Here is a 24,540-nt window from a genome sequence, read left to right as displayed (position 1 = left end):
TTTATTTTACTTCTTTTGGACGGATGCATGCAACACCCGCTGAGTGGCATTAAACAGCTTGAAAGATCAAAGACAATTTTTTATATAAATCCCACTAGATTCGTCTGAAAGAAGAAAGTCATATACACCTAGGATGACTTGAGGGTGAGTAATTTATGGGCTAATTTTCATTTTTTGGGTGAACTGACCCTTTAAATAAGCATCAAATTAAATACACAAATTACATACAATTAAATAGTCTACAGTCCATGGCCCTGCAGAACTGTTATGATTAAACATTTAAAAAGTATTATAGCTGCAATTTCAAATAAAATCTGATTATTAAATTAGATAACAATGAATTTCATTAATGATTAGTTGGGTCTGTGTGCTGTGCACAAAGAGTTTTTGTTGAGCTTACTTTACAGTAAGAAAAACATTGTTTTTGATTAGAAGGCAGAGCATATATGTAGAGCAAGTGACTTTAAAAGCAATTCTGAAACTGTCTTTCTTGTATCAGATACAAGTTCTAAACCCAAAATCAGGTTTTACTGATCACAGTTTGACTTTTCTCCAGAGTGAATTCGTAGATGATGATCTTTGACGCTCTCTGCCCGTGTGAAACTCTTTCCACACTCGTGGCAGGTGTAAGGTTTCTCTCCGGTGTGAACTCTCATGTGCACATTAAGGATTCCTTTATGTGCAAAACTCTTCCCACACTGAGTGCATGTGTACGGTTTTTCTCCAGTGTGAACTTTTAGGTGATCCTTAAGGTAATGTTTACCAATGAAACTCTTCTCACACTGAGGGCACGTGAACGGCTTCTCTCCAGTGTGAGTTCTCATGTGAATATTGAGTCTTCCTTGACGTGTGAAACTCTTTCCACACTCACGGCACGAATAAGGTTTCTCTCCGGTGTGAGAACGCATGTGCGTGTCAAGGTGTCCTCTTTGTGAGAAAATCCTCCCACACTCAGTGCATGTGTACGGTTTCTCTCCAGTATGAATTTTCAGGTGATTCTTAAGATATAGTTTAATACTGAAACTCTTTCCACATTGAGGGCACAGGAAAGGCTTCTCTCCAGTATGGACTCTCATGTGCACATTAAGGCTTCCTTGACGTGTGAAACTCTTTCCACACTCATGGCAGGAAAAAGGTTTCTCTCCGGTGTGAACATTCATATGCATTTCAAGCTGTTCTCTTTGTGAAAAACTCCTCCCACACTGAGGGCATTTGTATGGTTTTTGACCTTCCTGAACTAAACTCGTTCCACATTCATGGCCCGTGAAAGACATTTCTTCACTTGAAACATTATGAGGTTTCTGATGCATCTCCTCCACGTGACTTTCCTCTTTTAAGTCTAAAAATAAACACAGTATATAGTCAAAAATCAATCATATTGTGACAAATGTAAAGCAAAAAAGAAATGGAAGGGAACAAATTTTAGCTTTTTGCAGAAAACAAGACCTTAAGTATCACTTTTACATGCTTAGAGTAAAATATTTTGTGTTTATACAATTCGTAAATTAGTCTCCTCCGCATCACCCTATTGCTCCATTTTGGAGAGTATCACATACGTAAACATACATTGCATATGTTGTTTATGTATGTGATACTCTCCAAAATGGTGCTATAGGGTGGAGACTAATTGTTGAATAAATTCATTATTTTTGTTTTCTTGGTGCACAAAAAGTATTCTCGTAGCTTCGTAAAATTACGGTTGAACCACTGATGTCACATGGATTATTTTAACGAACTTCTTGCTACGTTTCTGAGCCTTGATCGTGTAAGGATCCTTGCTGTCTATGGGAGGGTCAGAGAGCTCTCGGAATGCATCTAAAATATCTTAATTTGTGTTCCGAAGATGAATGGAGGCTGTTTAGAACAACATGAGGGTGAGTAATTAATTACAGAATTTTCATTTTTGGGTGAACTATCCCTTTAAGTAGCAGATTTTGACGCTGGAAGTAAATTAACCGTCAAGTTATAACAGTTATGAAAAACATACTTCTCTTGGATTTAACTGTAGCATAAGCTACATTCATACATTTATATTTGCATTTATAGCCTTCAATTTGCACACTGTTGAGGGACAAAATTAGACTGGATGAGAAATCAAGTTTTCCCCCAAAATACAAGCAAGAAATAAATGGCATATAATAAAACTAGTAGGGCTATGCAATTAATCGAATTTCTAATCGCGATTACCATTTGGATGCCACAATTACGTAATCGTTCAAAGTCCACTTATGTTATTCTGCGTGCTTAAGATGCGTTTTTTTCTTTCTACATGTTATCTTAAGGGGTTTTCCATTGTTTTAATTTTAGTTTTAGTATAGCATTATAATACCATTCATATTTTTACTTTTTTTATAATTTAAAGAAGAAACCAATCCGATGTATAGTTGACATTTTAGGCTTAATACTATGGAAAAGCACAACATTTTTCAGTTAGTGTTTTCAGCTTGTTTATTTTCATATAAAAATACGGCATGCAGTTGCATCAAACAATGGTATAAACATCATTCAATGTAAATTGTGATAATCGTAATTAACAAATCGCAATTACAATTTCAAGGGAATAATCGACAATTATGATTTTTGTCATAATCGCGCAGCCCTAAAAACTAGCATTAATTACAGCCCTTAATAATTTATATATCATGGTTAAAAGCCAGACTTTTGCACACAGATAACAAACAACAATAAAAAAAAAGATGACTTTGAAACCATCTTTCTTGTAACAGGTATTGACAAGGCAGACAAATATACTAAAAATTTACAAAAAGTTAAAAGGAAATTACCTGATGGAATAAAAACATCATCGTCATCATCATCGCTCTGTTCTTCTTCAGCTGTGGTTTCTCTTTTCATCTTCGTTAGGTTCCTGCAGTACTCCAGCTTCACTGAGCACGTCTTAAGTGGTGTCTGCTCTTCTTCAGCGTTACAGTCTGAACCCAAAGACTCTGTGGAGATTTGATTGGTGGATTCATGACTGTCACACACACTCTCTTGAATGTCAGTGTAACAAAGTAAACTGAGACTGATCTCTGAGGCCTGTGTGTTTCTGGATCTCTGTTCAGAGAGCTGATCTCTGATGCTCCAGACTGAATCTGTCCCATCAGTCACACCCACTGAAACCTTTTCCATCGCCTAAGAAACAAAGAATCACAGTGGCAATACATTTATATAACGACTGCCGCTCCTATTAAGATAAAAAAAACAATTTTAAAGAATAAAAACTGCTGGCAGACTGGATGTACAAAAAGCAATAAACATTTTTATTTATTTTTTTTGGAGCCATGCTCGGTCATTATGTCTGACAGGAATGCTTGAAGCTTCTACTAGCCCTTATAAGATAAAAAAAACAATTTTAAAGAATAAAAACTGCTGGCAGACTGGATGTACAAAAAAAATTTTTTTGGAGCCATGCTCGGTCATTATGTCTGACAGGAATGCTTGAAGCTTCTACTAGCCCTTACAATCAGTGTTGCCAGACATACGATAATTATCGTATTTGTACGATAATTTTGACCTCTGTACGATGTACGATCAAAAAGGAAAAAAATTCCATAATGTACGATAATTTCAGAACGTGTTTTTTTCCAAAGTCAACCTCATCAAAACAAAGCAATGAAATTGGCTCATTACAGACGCTCTAAATGGGTTGGTGCACACCTCAGACCCCTCAACAGCTGGCAACACTCAGGATTCTGATGACAGCGACTCAGAAGTGGAGCTTGGACCTTCCCACAAGGTACGCCTATGGCCCTATGATTAAACACGGATGGAATTGCGGAATCCAGTCAACGGAATTTACTGTATAACGCGGAATGTCACGGAATTTGTCAAAATTTGAATGAATTAATCAAAGGAAGGTCATTACATTTAAATCGTGATATGGACTAGTATCTGTAAATATTAAGCCGCAAAAAGGCTATTTAAATATAAATCCTGCATGTTCTGTGTCTGTCTGAATCATAGTCTATGGTCTGAATGAATGTCACGCGGTTTTGTTTACTACACACATACTGAAGCGCGCGTGACGCTCGCGGTGATTTCAGCATCTGCCTTCTCACTAAATAGGACATAAATACATGAACAACATCCCCAGAACTGCTCTGAGAGTCAAAAATATATAGTTTCTGCCAGAAATGTATTACTATTGTTCAGTAGAATGTACACACAACTACTACTACTAAAATTATTAAGGAATAATCACAATATTTCTTCCACGTTTTAATTTTAAATTGTAAATCCCCTTTGTTTGCCAAAAAATAAAATTTGTTTAATTTTCATTAATTAAAAGATGAATTAAATTAATGTGTTATGCCTTCATTTGATAACCAGAAAAAATAAAATACACAACACAGAATTTCTAAAGAAAAAAAAAACATTTCATAAGGCTATAAATAAAAGTAGTTTGTATGCATTCAAATAATTAGACATATTAAAACACAGAATTTGGTAACAATAAACAAGGGGGAAAAATAGAACATTTCATAAAACCCTAAACATATAATTTTTGTTAAACTTTTTAATAGATTTGATGCTGAATTGTATACACTGTAAAAAAAAAACGTAAAATTTACGGTAAAAAAACAGCAGCTGAGGTTGCCGGAATTTTACTGTAAAAAATACGGTAGCAACGTTTTAGGTTTTAACTTAAATTTACAGTTAAATACCGTAATTTCATTAACTGATAAAATGTTATTATATACCAACCTATTGAAGCACTGAAATCTGTTTTGTACCTTTGTAATATACTGATAACCACCAAATGCAGGTGGTGATGAGAAAGTCACATGATGAACCAAAGCCCATCACAAGCAGCTTTTAAATAATAACATATATAGAAGGTGCACAGTGTCATTCACACAAACACCAAACACCATCATGGTAACACACATGAAACTGAAATAATGCAATAAACATTAATGTAACAACATTAGGTGTAACACTCAACCCTAATATACAAAACTGATAAGAAAAAACTAAGAAGAAACAGTTATTTCAACAAAAAAACATCAAATTTGAAATGTAACGCAGGGAATTCTGGGAATGTCAATTTACGGTTATTCACTGTAAATTATACGGTATTTTTCACTTCCAAAAACGGTATACTATCGTAAAATTAATGTCCAATACATGTAATGTCCAATACAGTTTTTCACCGAATATAGTAGGGGAATTTCCCATTAACCATTTAACAGGTTTTTACTGTAGCATTTTTACAGTCTTTTACCATTAAATTCACAGTAATTTTTTACAGTGTACGTTTCATTATTTAATTAGACGTGCTTTTGATTAATGCAATGTAATTTAACCATTTAAAAAGGAGTCCAGAAAAATTGAAATGGAAAAAGAAAAAAACAGAATCCAAAAAAAATTCAATTTGGAATTTCAAAAAAAAAGGAATTTGGGAAAAAATAAAAGGTATTTCATAGGGCCCTAGCATAGTTATTTATTTATTGTGATAATTTGAAGGTTGTGTCAAAAAGATGTTGTTTTAGTCTAGTAGATAAATAGCTGTATTCTGTACGCTTTGACTCGTGTACGATCATTTTCTTCCAAATGCGATCATTTTGAGCTTCTGGTACGACACTTGGACATTTCCAATCTGGCAACACTGCTTACAATACTTTCTTAGCAAATACTGATACATATAAGCATTGCGGTATCAATCTGCCACGAAACTCATCTGTGCATATCTGTGCATGTGCCAATGTTTAAGGACATTTATGTTCATTTTTATTTATTGGACAAGTTTGGTGGTTTACACTGGGTGTAAACAGATCTTGAAGCAAAATCCGAATGGATCAATTTAAGAATTTCAGCGGAAAGAAAGGAAAAATCTGGAAAGACAAGCACGCACAATCATTGAGGATTAAGTGAATCTTTATTAATGTAACGTTACAAACCTCTCTGCTCAGTTTTGTGTCTCTCTCCATCAGCTTTACTTCCAGCGACGCCTCCCTTTTCTTCAGCTGACAGATTTACGTAATGAAACCATCAATATCCAGCATGGACAGATATGTTATATCCTTCATTTACCACTTTTACATTTTAAACATGCTAGTTTCACAATTCTGCTGGTTTCTTTGGAAACTGAGCGCTGTCTGAACTGTAAAAGAAAATGTAAGCTGCTTCTGCTTCGTTTCGTTTACAGGGGAGCTTAAACTACAACATCGGATATCACTGCCACCTATTGGGAGTATGGTCCACAATCACAGCACCCTTCATCTCTGGAATCCCTTGTGATCCCAAACAATTTTGGGTGAAATGCGCAGTTTGTCATGTAAACTATGCATATATAAAAAAGAAAAACATCTCCAGCAGCTAAATTCAAATCTGCGTTCGCTGGCTGGCACAGAGCCAGAGACACACACGTTTTTTTTTTTTAAAGCGCTGCACATTATAACCAATCCCATACTATTCTGTTGAGTTTATGAATACAAAGACCAATCAGAGGCGTTCAGATGAGTCACCGCTGAAACACGCTGTTTCGTCACTGCGCGCGCTGGCTGACTGAAATCTGGCTAATTATCAAATTCCATATACATAAGAAGAAGTGGGCTCAATGTAAACCAAATGTTGCACATTTTATAAATGACTTTAAATTATATGTAAATCTCTTAGAACAAACAAAAAAGCACTGAAAACATGTAATGCTCTGAAAGCATTGAACTTTATGTAATTTTCTTCCTTTTTTTTTCTTTCCTTCTTTTTTTCCCCTCTGGCAGCTAATAATGTTAATTTGATCATGTGAATATGTAATACCTCATGTTCTTGTGGCATTGAATTAATAAAGCAAAAAAAATCTCTGGCTAATTATCGCAAAATTCTATTTTAACAAACAAAGGGTTCTTAAGAAAATACCTACTTTTATAGATTTCTTATGTGAAGTAGAACATTTAATTAAATCACTAAGAGTAACTAATAACAAAAAATGTATTTCTTTTTTGAAGAGATATGATGAGATCTTTCATGTACCGTGATTAATACTTGTTTTGATGTTTTTTTTAACCCTCTTTTCTTTATTTGTTCTGTTCCTGCCTTTTATGATCATAAAACAAAGATGTTTAAATGCATCTTTCTCTATTAACAGTCATTATCAAATTTTTTTTCTCTCTTCTCTTCTCTTTCATATGTTCAGATGACATTGGATGTATTGTTGATACAATATGTGTAATGTATGCAAAGTTGTTATTCATTAATGTCAACTCTGAATTGTTTGCAATAAAAAAAAATAAAAAATAAAAATCTCTGGCTAATTATCGCGACAGAAACAACAAAGTGAAGATGCACGAATGTAAGTAATATATTAATTTTACAGTGTAAACAGATTTAGAGATTATTATGGGAGTTTGAGAGTGCTTGAATTCGCTGGACTGAAGTGAAAATGTTCTTTGATAGTGTAAACGGACAATTTTTATGCAAAGTTAATAGATTAATACTATTAGGCTACTTTACTAGAGAACTAACATAATCTGTAAAGGTGCAAAATGCATTTACTTGCACATATTTGAGAATCGAGATATTTCATTATATATTTTGGGAATATTACAAAAATAAAAAAAAAATAAAACCCCTGCTGAATAGTGATGCGTGGATGGCGGTTTTATCCGCGGGCGCTGCAGATAATCCGCGGATCGGGTGGGTCGGGTAATAAAAAAATGAATTCGGATTATTTGCGGGAGAATTGTGAAATAGATTTTCATGAATACCTTGAAACACTTACAGAGTATCTATTTACACTAAGTGCAATAGGATTAGAACAGATTATACAATAATAATGATAATAATAATAATAATAATAATAATAATAATTTGTTGCATTTATATAGTGCTTTTCTAGGCACTCAAAGCGCTTAACATTGTCAGGGGTATCTCCTCATCCACCACCAGTGGATGCTGCTGCTGATTGGGCTGACATGTAAAACTGTTTGAACAGTACCACTGTTTGAAGAATTTCCAGAATCTGGAAGTACATTTTGGGAGTTAATTTTTAGTCCATCTCGAGATTTTATCTGTAGAAGATAACCTGCTTAATAATTATGCACACCTGAATATAAGGCGTTTTTCACTTTGTTTTTCACAAAGTGAAAATTGATTTTCGTGCGCTCGAAATACTTTTTTCTTTGCGAAACGAACATTTTCTCCACAAAACTCAGATCGCAGGCGTGCAAAATGCACTTTAGTGCGCTCAAAATATGATCTTTCGCGCGCAGAATTGTGGCAGAGGTGTAATATACGATACTGACGCGAGTTTCGAAAGTATCGATACTCAAACAAAAAATATCGATACTAAGGTGTGTTTTATTTACCAGTGATTTTGTTCATTCAACAACAACAACAACAACAAAAATGCGTACAATATGCATTGAATTGGACGAATAACCTTTGTTAGCGAGTAATTGTGCAGGATAGAAATATTTTCCTACTCATCTGAACACGCAAATGTTGCAAGACAGAACCAATCAATCAGAGAGCGTTCACTCACTGCTGACAGTGCATTCAAACAGGGCTGCTTTTCCCAAAAGTACCATAAGAAAGCATTAAAGCTTTTGGGAACAGCAGCCCTGAACAATGCTTATCAGATGACAGAAGAACAGAGTTATTTCACAATAAACAAACTGAAATTGTAGCCTACATAGTTTATGCAATTACAGTTATTTAAATTGAATGTTGAAAGATAATATTGATCATGTTCTATTCTGTAATGTTAATAGAAATCATACACTGTGTCAGAATAAAAAGGTTGCATTTTATGCATGTAACAGCCGGTCACTGGCAGTCCCTTATGAAAATGAACCATGGTTTTACTAAAGTGACCATAGTTCAACTGTAGTATTTATAGATTTGAATCATGTGTAAACAAAAAACGTATATGAACCATGTGTAAACAAAAATATAACCTAATAAGCTACAATTAAGGCGTATTGAATGTTAAAATGCGTTTTAAACATAAAGTTAAGTGCTTATCATTACCCATTTTACTCTTAGTAATTTAATAATTTCATAATTTAAAAGTTTAGTTCAGAAGTATCGTATCGGTATCGATATTGACGATACTGCCTTGAAAAATATCGGTATCGTTTCGAAAACAAAATGAGTGGTATCGCCCATCCCTACTTTGGAGTGCGTATCGCGAATCATTTGATTAGATCGGAGCTTTGGAGCAGGTTTGTGAATCTTTTGATTCAGACTGAAACTTCGGCACATGTATCGCGAATCGTGATTCAGATCGGAACTTCGAGCACATACCGCAAATCAGTTGATTAGATCGAAACTTTTGAGTGAGTTCGTGAATCTTTTGATTCAGATCGGGACTTTGAAGCGCGTATCGTTCTTTCTTTCTTTCTTTAACAGTACAAAACATCAAACCATTAAGGCAGTACAGTTATGAAAATAAAACAAAGAAATCAGTTGATTAGATCGAAACTTTTGAGTGAGTTCGTGAATCTTTTGATTCAGATCGGGACTTTGAAGCGCGTATCGTTCTTTCTTTCTTTCTTTAACAGTACAAAACATCAAACCATTAAGGCAGTAGTTATGAAAATAAAACAGAAAAAAAAAGAGAAAAAAAGATACAAATCCCTTAAGAAAATTACTATGGTTTTATTATAGTAAAAGTGTTTTAGTTTGGGTGTATTGAATACCATTTGTATAATATAATAAAGAGAGGTTTAGAGCCAGTACATTTTTGTTTATGTATGTGAAATTTAGCAAGCAGGAAACACAAATTAGCCGAAGTTATATTTTGCTAGGCCTATATTTTCTTTTGAGTAAACAATCCAAAGAAAAGATCTTTAAACCCGCTGCTGTAATGTTGTTGGTTTTACATAATCAAAATTGTGTAATTATTGTCTGATGAATATGCGAACATAAACAAGCTCTTTATGAATGTTAGCTACAATAAATAAACCCTTTAGATGACACAAAACTGTGGTCAAAAGTCTATCAATGCAAAAATGCTCTTATGCCCCCACCTATGTCAAAATCAAACCTACACCCTAGGTTAAAAGAAGAGTTAAATATGAACTAATAAAAGAGCTGAAAAATAAGAACAAACAGAAATAGAACATTTAAACACTGACCTCACAAGACTAAATAATGGTACAGCAAGCAATTTCTGATCTACACTGTAGATATTTGAAATCAACACACAAACCAACCCAGACAGGATATGAATAAAGCATGAACGATCTTTATTGTTGAATTGCATTAGTTTCATATCAAAGCACTTGATTTTTTTTTTTTACTCTAAATGACCATTTCATTTTGTAAATATTCTTATATCCTCAAGACAACTGAGAGCTTTAGCAGGATTTACAATGTCAGTGCTTTTTTACTTTGGTCTGACCACAATATCAGCGACTCCGTGCACTTGAGTGAGCAGGCGGCAGTCCATCGATGCCAGGAGCTTCTGAGAGCCGGCGACAGTGGGAACAAACTTCTCTGTCAGTGTAACCGTCGCAAGCTTATCCACATCACTGAGAAACACAACTAGATTATACACTGTCTGGAAGCTTTTCACTCTTTAAATACAGTTTATCATAGTACAGCTCACACACATGAAGCAAATTTGCATGAAGTGCATGCACATGTCGCACCTCAAAATGCTCTTAAACACTGAAAGTCTTACCCATACGCGATCTTCCTGACGCTCTGCATTCCCAATCCCTCTATACGGAACAAAACGTTCCTCAACACTTGTGACAGCGGGTTCTGGAACATGATCTTGACTGTCACCTCTTTACCCACCACAGCGTCCCCTTGAGACTGAAACAGTCAAAACACAATCAATGGATGTAGATTTTTTAAAATTAAGGACACTTCATTCTCAAATCTCAGTTGTAATTCAAATATGGTGCTTTTAAGATGCATTGAACCAGGTTGAGCATCAACAGATTTGACGGTAAGAAAGATATAAGAAAGATTTGTGCTTGTTAAAGGTCCCAAATAAAGACTAGTGGATCATCGACGTACAGTGATGATGAGGTCCGGTGTGCGCAGCCTGAAGTTGAACTGTGTGGCCAGAATCTGTTGGGTCTCGTTGACACGTCCAGTGACCGCGAGCATAAGAGCGCCCTGGTCCACCAGATGGCTCATGTACTCCTTATACTGCAGAGTCCAAGGAATAGTCTTGGCTGAAGGGAGAGAAAAGGAACATGACATTAATGATTATAATGAAATATTTCATGGTCATTTTGCACAGTACTCCAGTCCTTTTTGCTCACTGCCCATAATCTTAAACATGAATGCAAATTCAATGAATCCCTCGAACATGTGCACCAGCTTGAGTACTTTGTGTTGTTTTGTGTGTATGTGTGTTTTCCCTCTAAAACACTAAATTTAAGGAAAACAGATGTAACATTGGCTAACTGAGATCCATAATACATTAAGTTGATCAAATTGTTGTTCATATACAGAAATATCCATTTGAAATTCTGTTTAAAAGTAAGCATTACCACTTTTAGATGCACAACAGCTTATCAGCTTAACTTGTTTTACTTTTCTTTAAGTTCAGAAAAAAGTTCCCTTCTTTTAGAGGTAAATAAGGCACAGAGATGTTCTTTTAAGGGTATAAAGGTACAATTTGTGAATTAAATTTAACACCAGCTACAAGTAGGTCTCATCATCAGGAGATTTTTGAGAAATGCAGCTACTAATTCAGACATTTTGGGGCACAGTAACCAGAAAGATGTCTTTGGTGGGACTGTAAAACTCACTCTCTTGCGGTTTGAGGGTGAGAGGAATCTTATCCTTCTTCACAGTGGTTTTCAGCACGCCGGTGTAGTACATGACCATCACCTCATACAGCAGACTGGCCGTGCGCTGACTTGAGCTTTTGTTCTTCAGGACGATGGAGAGTTTGGCATCTCCACCGATACGAGGCCCTGTCCCGTCCATGACAATCTCAACGCTCACGTCATTGCCGGTGGGAGACGGATACAAAGTCGGTTTGGAGCCGAAGCGACTGGCCCTTTCCACAGCAATGCGCTCCTCCTCTGAACCTGACGGACATGATCAGACAGTAAAGAGGAGTGTGAGTTGCTGCCTTTTTGGAGTATTACCTCCAAAGCCATTATTCTAAAGTGTGCTGCTTCGTGGGACCGCAGCGGTACGAACCCTGGCTGGGCTCCTGAGGGGTCGCGTCCACCACCTGCCACCCACCGTTACCAGCTGGGAGGTCCGGACGGGTCATCCAGGACTCGTTCCACACGTGGAAGTTCCTACAGGGAAAGTTTATATAATAATCAGTGTTGGGAGTAACGCGTTACAAAAGTAATGCATTACAACGTGGGGGTATTTGTATCAAAAACCATAGTTAATTTTTGTAAGGGTATTTTATCAATTATTTTTAATTTTGAGATTTTGTCATGAATTCTGTGCATTTTAAGTTCACCTTTTTTGTTCACTTTATAAAGTGGGTCTCATCTTTCATCTTGTGGTATATTATCTGTTTTTATGTGAAGTTCTGTGCTTGTTGTAATGTTTTTTTTAATTGTAAATCAATTGAAGCTGGATTTCTTGCATCAGTGATATTATCCTTAACTAAAACTAAAACCATACAAATATTTCCGTTACTTGAAATAAAATAAATGTCAACTGAAATAAAATAAAATATAAATAACAAAACTTATTTTATTTCAGCTAGTTGGGAAGGCAACATTTCACATTTTAGTTCAACTTGAAATACTTAAAGGGATAGTTCACCCAAAGATGAAAATTGGATGTTTATCTGCTTACCCCCAGGGCATCCAAGATGTAGGTGACTTTGTTTCTTCAGTCGAACACAAACGAAGATTTTTAACTCAAACCGTTGCAGTCTGTCAGTCTTATAATGTCAGTGAATGGGAATCACGGCTTTGAGAGTCAAAAAAACATACACAAACAAACCCAAATTAAACCCTGCGGCTCGTGACGATACTTTGATGTGTAAAGACACGAAACGATCGGTCTGTGCAAGAAACTGAACAGTATTTATATCGTTTTTTACCTCTGATGCACTCTGATTCACTACAATGTCTGAACTGTCTGAACAGCCGGCACCACAGCCGACGTGTGACGCGTCTTCTTCTTCTTCTTGCTTTACGCTTTTTTTTTTTTTTTTTTTTTTACAAATAGTGAAATGAGGCACTTTACCTTAAAAAAAAAAGAAGGAAAAAAAACAATCATCTAAATATTATAAGGGCAGTTTGCAGGGCAAGTTTTTTTTTTCAACTGATTTGTGTCATTTTGTGTTGTGAAAATTATTAAAGTGCCCCTATTATGCATTTTTGAAAATTACCTTTAATGCAATGTGTAACACAGCTCTTATTAAATATAAACATCCTGCAAAGTTTTAAATCTGAAAGTGCACCGTGTATAAAGTTATTGTCTCTCAAACAAAAGAGTCGACTCTGAATCATTGAAGCGAGTCGTTTGTAAAACGAATCCCAAGCCGTTTCATGTTGACGTCAACATGAAACATTAGCATATTGCCCCCTCTTGTTGCGCGCAGACCTGGGAAAACTTGACCGTCAGTCGATTTTTGCGTTCGTCTGAATGAAAATGCAAATTCATTCTTTGCCACTAGGTGCCGCTTTTGAAGCGGTAAAATAGCGGTTTCCCCGGTAATGCTGTAAACAAAGCAGCACTGCGCTCACAAACGCTGCTTTATCAGGATTACAGGCAGCAGGATGGAATGAAAATGAGACCAATTGGACCAATCACCGCAGAGTAGCCTCACGCAAAGGAGGGGTTTGGAAAAATGAATCGTTTGGGAGTTTATTAGTATTAGTTTATTGAACATATTTTTTAGCTATTTATTGAACATATACATATTTTGTGTGTTTTGTCATTTTTAATTAGTTTTAGTTTTTTTGTGTATTTTTGTGTTTTTTAATAGGGGAGCTTGGGGCACAAAGTAACGCTGGGTTAGTTGTAACACACATGGTTTGAATATTTCCACACATGCTAGCATAACACAATTTACAGTATTTATTAGTTACCATATCAACGTTATATAGAAAAAAAAAAGTGTGAAAAAATTCAAAAATCTTTTGAAGATATCAATGAACATTTATTTTACCATAGTAAAATTACAATTCTGGCTTAAGTAAATTTTTCATCTCTGTTTTTATTAATCCTTTAAAATTATTATTTTAATCTCCAATCTGTTATTTATCAGTTTAGATAGACAGCAACTGGTTTTAAACTCCAGTTTCGCAGATGGGGCACGTTGTAACACTGCGTTACAATGTGCTATTCTATGACATTAGCGATGCAATTTACACTATTTACTTTAATGAATTTTAATGAGAAACAACGAGAAACAGGTGAATAAAGACTGACAGTCAATGTTTAATGTTTAGAAATTATTATTTCAAGGCATGTAAAGCATTTTTGCACGTTTATGTGGGCCATCCCAAGCATGATTGCAATGTGTTCATTGTCAAACTCCAAAATCTGATTATTTTTAATTCTTAAAAAAACGCCCTTATTTTATTTGAAAAAAATAATTGCTTTATTTTATTAACAAAATATTTTAGTTTGTCTTGTATATTTTTTTCCATTCGATCAGATAACATTTTAAGCTGTTATATAGTCATGTTACAACGTGCCCCTCAGATGTTACAATGTACCCCACCTACGGGGCATGTTGTCACATTTCACTTCCATTTATTGAGGGTACATAAAGAAAAACGTATACACTGTAATCATGAAACAAAGCGATATATTTGTACTAGACAAGTGTAAAAAATTATATTCTGAACACCATGTGGATTTACACAAACTGAGAAAGTCAAAAAGTGTTACTTTGTGCCCCGCTCTCCCCTATGTATATAAAGTTTTTTATTAATTTTTATTTCAGATTTAGTTATTTTAGTAGGCTACTTCAAGTTAAACTAAACAAAAATTAGAAATGTTGTAATAACTACGAAATAAACCATAGTTAGGTTATTTTTTATTAACATTTATTCCATTTCAAGTTATTTTTTTATGGTTTTACTTTTAGTGAAATATAATAACCCTGATATCATATTAATGTAAAGTGTCAGTAATGATGGCTGTATTTGAGAACTGTCAGTTCATTAATCATCAAAATGTATTATAAAGTCTTCCAAGCATAAGTTTTGCTGATCAGAGAGACTAAGTATAACATAAACCTGACTCTGATGACATTAATGACAGCAAAATATCATACCAGACAGAATCGCTGGTCTTGTCTTTGATAACTTCCAGCTTCTCATCAATATAAATGTCTGTGGTCAAGGAAAGGTCCGTGTCGTGAGCCGAGCTGAAGTTGCTCACACAGCGGGTGGGAATACCAAGACATCTCAACACTGAGAAAGACATTTATTTAGAAAACATTTTATTCCTAAAAACATGATAAAAATATATTTTTAATACAGTGATAAAAAGAGAAATAAATCCAAACGTACCGGAATTGGTGACTCCCGCATAGACCCAGCACTGGGCGAATTTGACAGGTTTCCCTGAGCTTTTGTAATACTGTCTCAGGATGTCGCCGCTGCCGCTCCAGGCGGTGGGAGACGTTCCACCCTCATAGCTGTCCTTCCAGGTACCCACCAGAACACCGTAGTCATCGTTGGAGTTCACCTGTCACAGAAGAGCAGAAAAGCTTTTCAAAAACAGGTGCTTTTCAGCTCTTTAATCGTGCATCTCACTTTTCTGTTCCTCACAGGAAAGACCATAAGCTACATGTTGTTTTGAACACAGAAGGTTCATATGAACCTAAAAATGCCACATGCTGGCTACTGTATTTCACCTTCTCAAATCACATTCATGATTTCTTATGAATCCATGTGAACGTGACTCACCAGAGCAGATACCATTCTGGACACAATCACTGGATCTCTCCATTCGGTCATAGCGACCTGACCTCTCTCCAAAATGAACAGACATGCTTCCAGGATATCCTGTTCAAACTGATAAAACAAACGCAAAATCATAAAAATCATAATAATGGAATTGATCAATTGGAAATAATAATAATAATAATAATAATAATAGAATCATAGATAATACCAGAATTTGATTGAAACTGATAAAACAATACAATAATATTAGTAATAATATTAATTTTATTAATAACAATAAAAATATTTAATATTATTGTTATTGTTAATTTGTTGTTGTTCATTTTTATTGTTGTTGTTACTATTATTATTTGTTATTTCCATTATTATTATAATTTTATTATAATTATTATTATTATTAGATTTATAGACAATTATAAATATGAAAAAGAACAATTGCATGGCAATGATGACGACGATGATGATGATGATAAAATTAATAATAATAATAGCAATAATAATAACAATAGAAATATAGATAATAATAGAATATGTTCAAACCGATAAAAATGAACAATAAAATTAATAATAATAATAGAAATAATAATAAACTAAATACAGATAATAATAGAATATGTTCAAACCGATAAAAATGCATAATAATAATAATAATAATAGAAGATAATACCAGAATTTGATTGAAACTGATAAAACAATTGCATAATACACAATAATATTAGTAATAATATTAATTCTATTAATAACAATAAATCTATTTAATATTATAGTTATTGTTAATTTGTTGTTGTTTATTTTTATTGTTGTTGTTACTATTATTATTTGTTATTTCCATTATTATTATAATTGTATTATTATTATTATTATTAGATTTAGATTTATAGACAATTATAAATATATAAAAAAAACAATTGCATGGCAATGATGACGACGACGATGATGATGATACAAATTAATAATAATAGTAATAATAATAATAATAATAATAGAATATTTTCAAACCAATACAAATTTATAATAATAATAATAATAAATTAAATTAATAAAAACAATCATCATCATCATAACAACAACAACAAGAATAATAATAATGAAGATACTAATAATCATCATCATCATCAGCACAGATCATAGAAATATAGATAATAATAGAGTCTGTTCAAAACTATAAAAATGCATAATAATAATTGTTGTTACTATTATTATTTGTTATTTCCATTATTATTATAATTGTATTATTATTATTATTATTAGATTTAGATTTATAGACAATTATAAATATATAAAAAAAACAATTGCATGGCAATGATGACGACGACGATGATGATGGTACAAATTAATAATAATAGTAATAATAATAATAATAATAATAATAATAATAATAATAATAATAATAATAATAATAATAATAATAATAATAATAATAATAATAATAATAATAATAATAATAATAATAATAATAATAATAATAATAATAATAATAATAATAATAATAATAATAATAATAGTAATAATAATAATAATAATAATAATAATAATAATAATAGAATATTTTCAAACCAATACAAATTTATAATAATAATAATAATAAATTAAATTAATAAAAACAATCATCATCATCATCATAACAACAACAACAAGAATAATAATAATGAAGATACTAATAATCATCATCATCATCAGCACAGATCATAGAATTATAGATAATAATAGAGTCTGTTCAAAACTATAAAAATGCATAATAATAATAAATTAATACATTTAAAAACAATAATAATCATTGCAACAACAACAACAATAATAATAATAAAATTATAGATAATAACAGATCTGTTCAAACTGATAAAAGAATAGCATAACAATAATAATAATGATTATTATTATTCAAAAATTCAAACTATAATAATAAAAATAATAATAGCAGTCGCTGTGTTTCCACACCTGGGCAAAATTCCATGTTCTGGTTCCAATTTGCTTCTCAGTTCCGTAGTAAATTCTGCCCATGCTGTTCAGGATATACTCTTTCCTTTCTGCTTCATTATCCAGATACACGGCATCATCTGAGGAAAGACAGATGAATGTTGTGTTACTTCATTAATGCAAATGAGGAAAAAGTGAGTGTGGCTGTTCTTCATTGAGTCTGTACCTTCACACCAGGGGTTGAAGAGCAGGTAGACGTCGTTGGGGGTGCAGGGGAACAGCAGCTTGCCCTTCGGTGAGAAAGACTCGATGGTCACCTTGTAGCGGCCGATGGAGGCGGTGGGAAGAGTGTTGACCGCCAGCCGCACACGTTTGTCTTTCTGCTCCACGATCTTCATCTCCCAGCGGCTGTCTTCCAGGACGTCCACTAACGGGACAGAGATGTGAATCCCAGTGCTACTGCTGAAGATGGGCTCTGTGTCAAAGACATGGAAACATACTGTCAGACGAACGCCGTCTTAATGATTTAGCTTTAATTGAATCATCCGTCGGTGACTCGGCTGGAGATCCATTAAGAAGGGAGACTCAAGGAGCAGCTGGATTAGATGGATTAGGTCGCATAATCACTAGTCCTGGTCCAAACCCAAGCATTTCATGACTCACATCCATCACGAATGAATAGATTCATCTGTCAGGGTTTCTTTTCCAAATAAAGTGCAAGATAATTGAACTAACCGTCAGAATGTCTGGGCACCTTTCTCTCTTTGTCACACACTGATTTGTCAATCAATGATAATGTGCAGACTCCGGAGAAAAATCACTGAATGGAAAACATGTTTCCGTAGCCACTGCATGTCTATGTTTTATGAGTTTTAAAAATCCAGTTAAAATAAGATAAAATAATTTTAAATGCACACAATCACCTGATTATGATTGTGGTTCTGATTATTTATTATAAATTTATTTTATTTTTTGTTAGTTTTTTGAATGATCTAATATGGGCTGATTATTGATTTGAATTCAACTGATTTTATTTCTGATTCTAATTTAAGTCTGAAGATTTTTAAGACATTAATTGTGTTTTTTTGTCAGTTTTATTTTTGTATAATTGAGAAACTATTGTAATTTTTATAATAGTATCTTAATTAGATACTATTATAAAAGCAAACCTGAATAAGTTTTTTTTAATTAGTTTTTATATATTTCATTTTTATTTTAGTTTAAGTTTTAGTCATTTTATAATTTTAATTATTTTTTTTTAAATATGCGTATATAGTTTTTATTCATTTATATTTCAGTTTCAGTTTCAGTTATTTTATGACAGCAAGTTAAATGAGAAATGTTGCCTTAGCTATACTAGCTGAAATAAAATAAGTTTAATAAAAATTGTAAACATTATATTTATTCCAGCTTATTATTCTATTTATTCATAAGTAGCCATGTTTTTTTTTTTAATGGTTTTAGTTTTAACTATAATACCTCAGATTTTTATTTGGATTTTCTACTAATTCTGCTGATTTCATTCTGATTTAGGTTCTTCTGCTAAGCTGAAATAAAATAAGTTTAATAAAAATTGTAAACATTATATTTATTCCAGCTTATTATTCTATTTATTCATAAGTAGCCATGTTTTTTTTTTAATGGTTTTAGTTTTAACTATAATACCTCAGATTTTTATTTGGATTTTCTACTAATTCTGCTGATTTCATTCTGATTTAGGTTCTTCTGCTACTGATTTTAACAGTAATTCTGATTGTAGATGTTTTTACAGCTATCTGAAGAGAAATGTTGCTCAACACATCCCTAAATCCGATTATGAAAAAACACAAAAAACATGCTATCAGAGGTGCGTCCAGCAGGCATGAGAAGAAAGAACTGCTGTAATTATGAAAAATATTCACTAAACAAATACAAAACAAACAGTACGAGGACAAGTCTGGACTTAAAGGCACAATATGTCATTTTCGCCACTAGAGGGCGCGTATTCAAAATAAACAAAGAGGCAAAGGCGTAGTTTGATGACGCTGTGACTGAGTGTGGAATCATGGGAGTTGTGGTCTTCATCCCCACAGCCGATGCAATCCGACCGGACTCGGGCAGAAATCATGTTCATGGATGAGCTAATGATCTATTAACGCAGTAGAATGAAGCAGGGTGAGGCTGAAAGCCGTCGAAGTGAAACGAGGCCGCTGAACGAGCGTGACACACGACTGGAAAGCAGCGGAGCTTTTATTATGACACAGTCGAGCGCTTCCGCTGCTTCCGGTCGTGCGTATGTGGGGTAAAGCAGCGGAGCTTTTATTATGCCACAGTCGACCGCTTGCGCTCGTGCGTATGTGGGGTAAAGCAGCGCTGTTTTATCATACTAGATACATTAGAATGTTCTGTTATAATGCTACTCTGTGCGGTCGTCACCGGTCTATTAAAACACACAACATATTAAAGCGTCTTTGGTGTTTCCATGTTTTCTACAAAACAAAACCGGAAATCGAGGGGTTAGGACGTCATTGGCAGGCGACACAATGACACTATAGACACGCTCCGCGTCACTAGTTAAAATTGCTTTTTTCTCTGGATTTAAACATTCTTCGAAACATTCGGGATAATGTAAGTCAGCAAAATATATAACACTGCTCTAGTGGTTTTTGGATATTTTAATAAAAAAATCGTACATATTGTGCCGCCTTTAAGTCTGTTATCTTGTTGAGATGTCTGTCTTCTTAGTATGTGTCAAATTAAGATTTTAAAGGTAAAATTAGTCATTTCTGAGCACCTCGTGAGATGAAATGGAAAAATAATGACTGTTGTCAAGCAGGTTGTGTGCCAGCTCACTCACCTAACTTCAGCTGCAGCTGCAGATTGTCAGATTTGGGGTTGAAGGGTCTGGAGAACTCGACCCACATCTGGAAGGTCTGTCCTCTGCGGACGATCAGCTTGTCGCTGAAGTAAGTGTCTGTGCGATGCTCGCGTCGGTTCGGCCCATCCTTGGATTTCAGGAGGTCGACGGAGTGAACCGTCAGAAGTGTGTCTGTGAATGAGAGAGGAAACGTTTACATCTCCCTGAAAGCATCAAATCTCAGTGTGGACTCTTTTTCATGCAAATGAACTGCATTAGAGTCTCCCTCATCCTCTTCCTCCTCACCTGAAGCCGTCGGGGTCGCAGCTGCAGGAGCGCTGGCACTGGGACCTCCAGTAGTGTTGGTGTTAGATCTAAGCATTTCTACAAGCAGGCTGAAAGACTGAGAAGAAGAAAAAAAAGTGATTTTTCAATCAATCAATCAATAAATAAAAAAATATATAAACATATTAAATAGAATGTGTATATAATAAAAATGTAATAAATAAATAAATATCAGAATAAATAAAAGTGTAACAAATTAATTTCTAATCAATAAATAAAACTAAATATGTTAAATACTTTTCAATCAATCAATCAATAAAAATAGATCAATAATCAATTAAAAAAAATAATAATTTTTTAATGAAAATATAGCCTAGTGTGTGTGTGTGTGTGTATAATAAAAATGTAATAAATAAATCAAAATCTGAATTAATAAAAATTTAATAAATGCAAAAATAAATACATGAATAGAAATTCTAATGAAATACAAATAAATGAAATACAAATAAATTAACAAACAAACAAACTGAATTCTAAAACATAAATAAATGCTTTTAATTGTTTTAAAAAAAAATTGACAACCTTCTATTTAATAGTAAATAAAATGTTAATAAGTAAATAAGATTAAATAAATAAATAAGATTTAATGAATTAATTAAAAAATGAACATTATAAAATGTAAATAAGATTTGTAACTTTGGATAAAAGTGTCTGCCAAATGAGCAAATATAAATGTAAAATAAACGTGTTTAATTATTTATTTAAATTCCTCATCTTTGCATTTAATTTCAGGTTTTCATTTGATTTGATCATAAAATACTTGTTTCGCCTACACTAGCAGAGAAAAGTTTGGTCTGAAATTTAGTCGAGCCAGACAGAGAAGGAAGTACTCCCAGAATGCACCTTCAGTACAAAATTATATGGAAAATCATCATAGTAAAGAATCACCAGATGCATTACATTGCTGGTGTTCAAATACTAAAACAAAATCATATGTGACCCTGGAACACAAAACCAGTCATAAGGGTCAATTTCTCGAAATTGAGATTTATACATCAACTGAAAGCTGAATAAATAAGCTTTACATTGATTTATGGTTTGTTAGGATATCACAATATTTGGCTGAGATACAACTATTTGAAAATCTGGAATCTGAGGGTGCAAAAAAATCTAAATATTGAGAAAATCATCTTTAAAGTTGTCCAAATGAATATTACTAATCAAAAATTAAGTTTTGATATATTTACGGTAGGAATTTTACTAAATATCTTCATGGAACATGATCTTTTCTTAATGTCCTAATGATTTTTGGCATAAAAGAAAAATCTATAATTTTGACCCATACAATGTATTTTTGGCTATTGCTACAAATATACGCCAGCGACTTAAGACTGCTTTTGTGCTCCAGGGTCACATAATTATGTATTTTCCTGTTATGTTTCCTCATTGAAATGTCATGGCAAGGCCTGCTGACCAATAATTTGACCTCATGATCCTCTCATGTATAAACTCATATAGCGATTAATGACAAACTCTTTGTCTTTCAGTGAGCATTTTTATTGTACAATTATAAAATCATTATCAAGAGTTTCTTGCTTCTCTGACACCCATCCCCTCCCAGACCGGACGGCGAGTCATTGTCATAGTTCTTTCACAACAGACTGCCAACAAAGACGCCTCTTACACTCACAACTGAATAAGAACCCATGGGGCAGCTGGATTAAAGCGCATGACGTCATCCAGCTGCTGAAACGGACACATAATCATGTCTAAACCCATGCAGAAACATCAACCTGTGCTCAGATTGGACGTAGTGTTGATACTGATCATGTAAATGTGACCGTTTCCACTATAAAGAAGGTTTTATGGAATGAAAAGATTCCATGCATGTTAAAGGTTCTTCATCGAAGCATCGATGCCAATGAAGAACCTTTATTTTTAAGAGCGTATAATAACTTGAATTTTTAAATGATCAATAAATAGAACTCAAAGTTAAGCATATGTGACCCTGGTCTTAAGTCGCTGGGGTATATTTCTAGCAATAGCCAAAAAAACATTGTATGGGTCAAAATTATACATTTTTCTTTTATGCCAAAAATCATTAGGATATTAAGTAAGTTAAGTAAAGATGTTCCATGAAGATATTTTGTAAATTTGCTACTGTAAATACATCAAAACTTAATTGTTGATTAGTAATATGCATTGCTAAGAGCTTCATTTGGACAACTTTAAAGGTGATTTTCTCAATATTTAGATTTTTTTGCACCCTCAGATTCCAGATTTTCAAATAGTTGTATCTCAGTCAAATATTGTGATATCCTAACAAACCATATATCAATGGGAAGCTTATTTATTCAGCTTTCAGATGATGTTTAAATCTCAATTTCGAAAAATTGACCCTTATGACTGGTTTTGTGCTCCAGGGTCACATATTTTAAATTTAAATATAAATGCATATATAAAAATATTATATATTAAAGTTTAACAGTGTTTTAAATGATCCTTTTTCTAGTTTAACTAAGCTAAATTGGTTTTATATAAAGTGTGTTAGCAAGAATGTTGGCAAGGCTTCAGGTGATATTCTGAAGGTTTTTATAGAAGGGTTTGTTCATATATCATTCACCTGGTTTTGTACAGCATATTATTCCTAAAACTGTATTAAAACGGTGTTTATTCTAACTGTTGATAGTATTTTCTGTTATGGAGTGATAAAAAGAAATATCCCAAATATCCCTTTTATAAAAACATTTGAATATATCAACAAAATAAAACAAAAATGTTTATCCTGGCTTTATCCAATGTTCAGATTCATTTTCTGGCAATGTATGCAAGTTAGTGCCTATTTAACTACATAATGCCTTATTTGCATACTTCAACATAATATATGAGAAAACTATACACTATAATTTTTGCAATTCTTAATTTAAGATATTCACCTGTATTGTCTTGCCATAATGCAACAATGGTGCTATATATATTTTCAGTATATTCATTTTTGAATAAACTCGAGCTGTTGTTCAATTAAGCGTATAATGTTTATTATTAATTCTTAACATAAAGTAATTTGTTACCTGTGAGTTGGTGAAGTTCAGGTGCTCTGGCAGACCGTCTGGTGTGTGTTCTGAAGCACTGCTCATGGCTCTTATTTAAGTGTGTGTTGACACTCCTCCTTCATTACTGATGAGCAACATTACAGTCCAGAAAAGTGGATCTATTCCTTCTGTTACTGAACAGGAAATATTCCAAGAAAAACTAATCATAATGAATCATGAGCATCAGCGTCTGATCAAAATCTGTGAATCACAGAAAGCAATTAGTTTATATAAAAGCCATGACAATGAGTATATTTCTGCTGTCTGAAAGCAATTAAAAATCTGTTCAACAAGAATATAAGAATGTATTATTATTATTATTAATAATTATTTAACAAGATTATAAGCATTATTATTATTATTATTATTATTATTATTATTATTATTATTATTATTACTGCTTTTTATTAGTAACAGTTCTTAAACATTTTATATTATTATTATAATTAAGCATGTACAAATGGCAAAATAATAATAATAATAATTATTATTATTATTATTAATATTGCTATTTCTGAAGTATTATAAATGCTACTACTAATAATGTAATTTTAATAATAATAATAATAATGTGCAATTTTTAAGGCCTATATTTCTG

The 24,540-nt window shown here is 33.2% G+C and overlaps 2 protein-coding genes across 2 annotated transcripts; both read right to left on the bottom strand.

The window, feature by feature from the left end:
* Window positions 1-205: 205 nt before the first annotated feature.
* Window positions 206-6,110, bottom strand: LOC107562263 (oocyte zinc finger protein XlCOF20-like). The gene is made up of 3 exons (XM_016246879.1): window positions 5,901-6,110; window positions 2,784-3,132; window positions 206-1,339 (listed from the first exon to the last, which is right to left on the bottom strand). The coding sequence occupies exons 1-3, from the start codon at window positions 5,928-5,930 to the stop codon at window positions 528-530; spliced, it is 1,191 nt and encodes a 396-aa protein (XP_016102365.1). The 5' UTR covers window positions 5,931-6,110; the 3' UTR covers window positions 206-527.
* A 4,217-nt stretch (window positions 6,111-10,327) lies between these two features.
* Window positions 10,328-20,947, bottom strand: LOC107562251 (protein-glutamine gamma-glutamyltransferase K-like). Its single transcript, XM_016246861.1, has 12 exons — window positions 20,872-20,947; window positions 20,566-20,757; window positions 17,956-18,204; window positions 17,751-17,869; window positions 15,813-15,920; window positions 15,414-15,591; window positions 15,176-15,314; window positions 12,115-12,218; window positions 11,715-11,999; window positions 10,972-11,132; window positions 10,628-10,764; window positions 10,328-10,475 (listed from the first exon to the last, which is right to left on the bottom strand). Exons 1-12 carry the CDS (start codon window positions 20,945-20,947, stop codon window positions 10,331-10,333), a joined length of 1,893 nt encoding a protein of 630 aa, XP_016102347.1. The 3' UTR covers window positions 10,328-10,330.
* Window positions 20,948-24,540: the final 3,593 nt, after the last annotated feature.

The sequence above is a fragment of the Sinocyclocheilus grahami genome, unplaced genomic scaffold (genome assembly GCF_001515645.1).
Source record: "Sinocyclocheilus grahami isolate Dianchi unplaced genomic scaffold, SAMN03320097.WGS_v1.1 scaffold815.1, whole genome shotgun sequence".
Lineage (NCBI taxonomy): Eukaryota > Metazoa > Chordata > Actinopteri > Cypriniformes > Cyprinidae > Sinocyclocheilus > Sinocyclocheilus grahami.
Note: the sequence above shows the minus strand (reverse complement) of the source record. Positions and strands in the feature narration are given on the sequence as shown.

What these genes read in the sequence shown, in the direction of transcription:
- LOC107562263 (XM_016246879.1), bottom strand. Translation starts at nt 5,930, where the DNA reads ATGGAGAGAGACACAAAACTGAGCAGAGAG. An exon ending in ACACAAAACTGAGCAGAGAG is followed by an intron (nt 3,133 to 5,900) that starts GTTTGTAACGTT and finishes TTTGTTTCTTAG; the next exon opens with GCGATGGAAAAGGTTTCAGT. An exon ending in TGATGTTTTTATTCCATCAG is followed by an intron (nt 1,340 to 2,783) that starts GTAATTTCCTTT and finishes GTTTATTTTTAG; the next exon opens with ACTTAAAAGAGGAAAGTCAC.
- LOC107562251 (XM_016246861.1), bottom strand. Translation starts at nt 20,947, where the DNA reads ATGCTTAGATCTAACACCAACACTACTGGAGGTCCCAGTGCCAGCGCT. An exon ending in AAGACCAGCGATTCTGTCTG is followed by an intron (nt 12,219 to 15,175) that starts GTATGATATTTT and finishes CTTTCCCTGTAG; the next exon opens with GAACTTCCACGTGTGGAACG. An exon ending in CACCGGACCTCATCATCACT is followed by an intron (nt 10,765 to 10,971) that starts GTACGTCGATGA and finishes TGACTGTTTCAG; the next exon opens with TCTCAAGGGGACGCTGTGGT.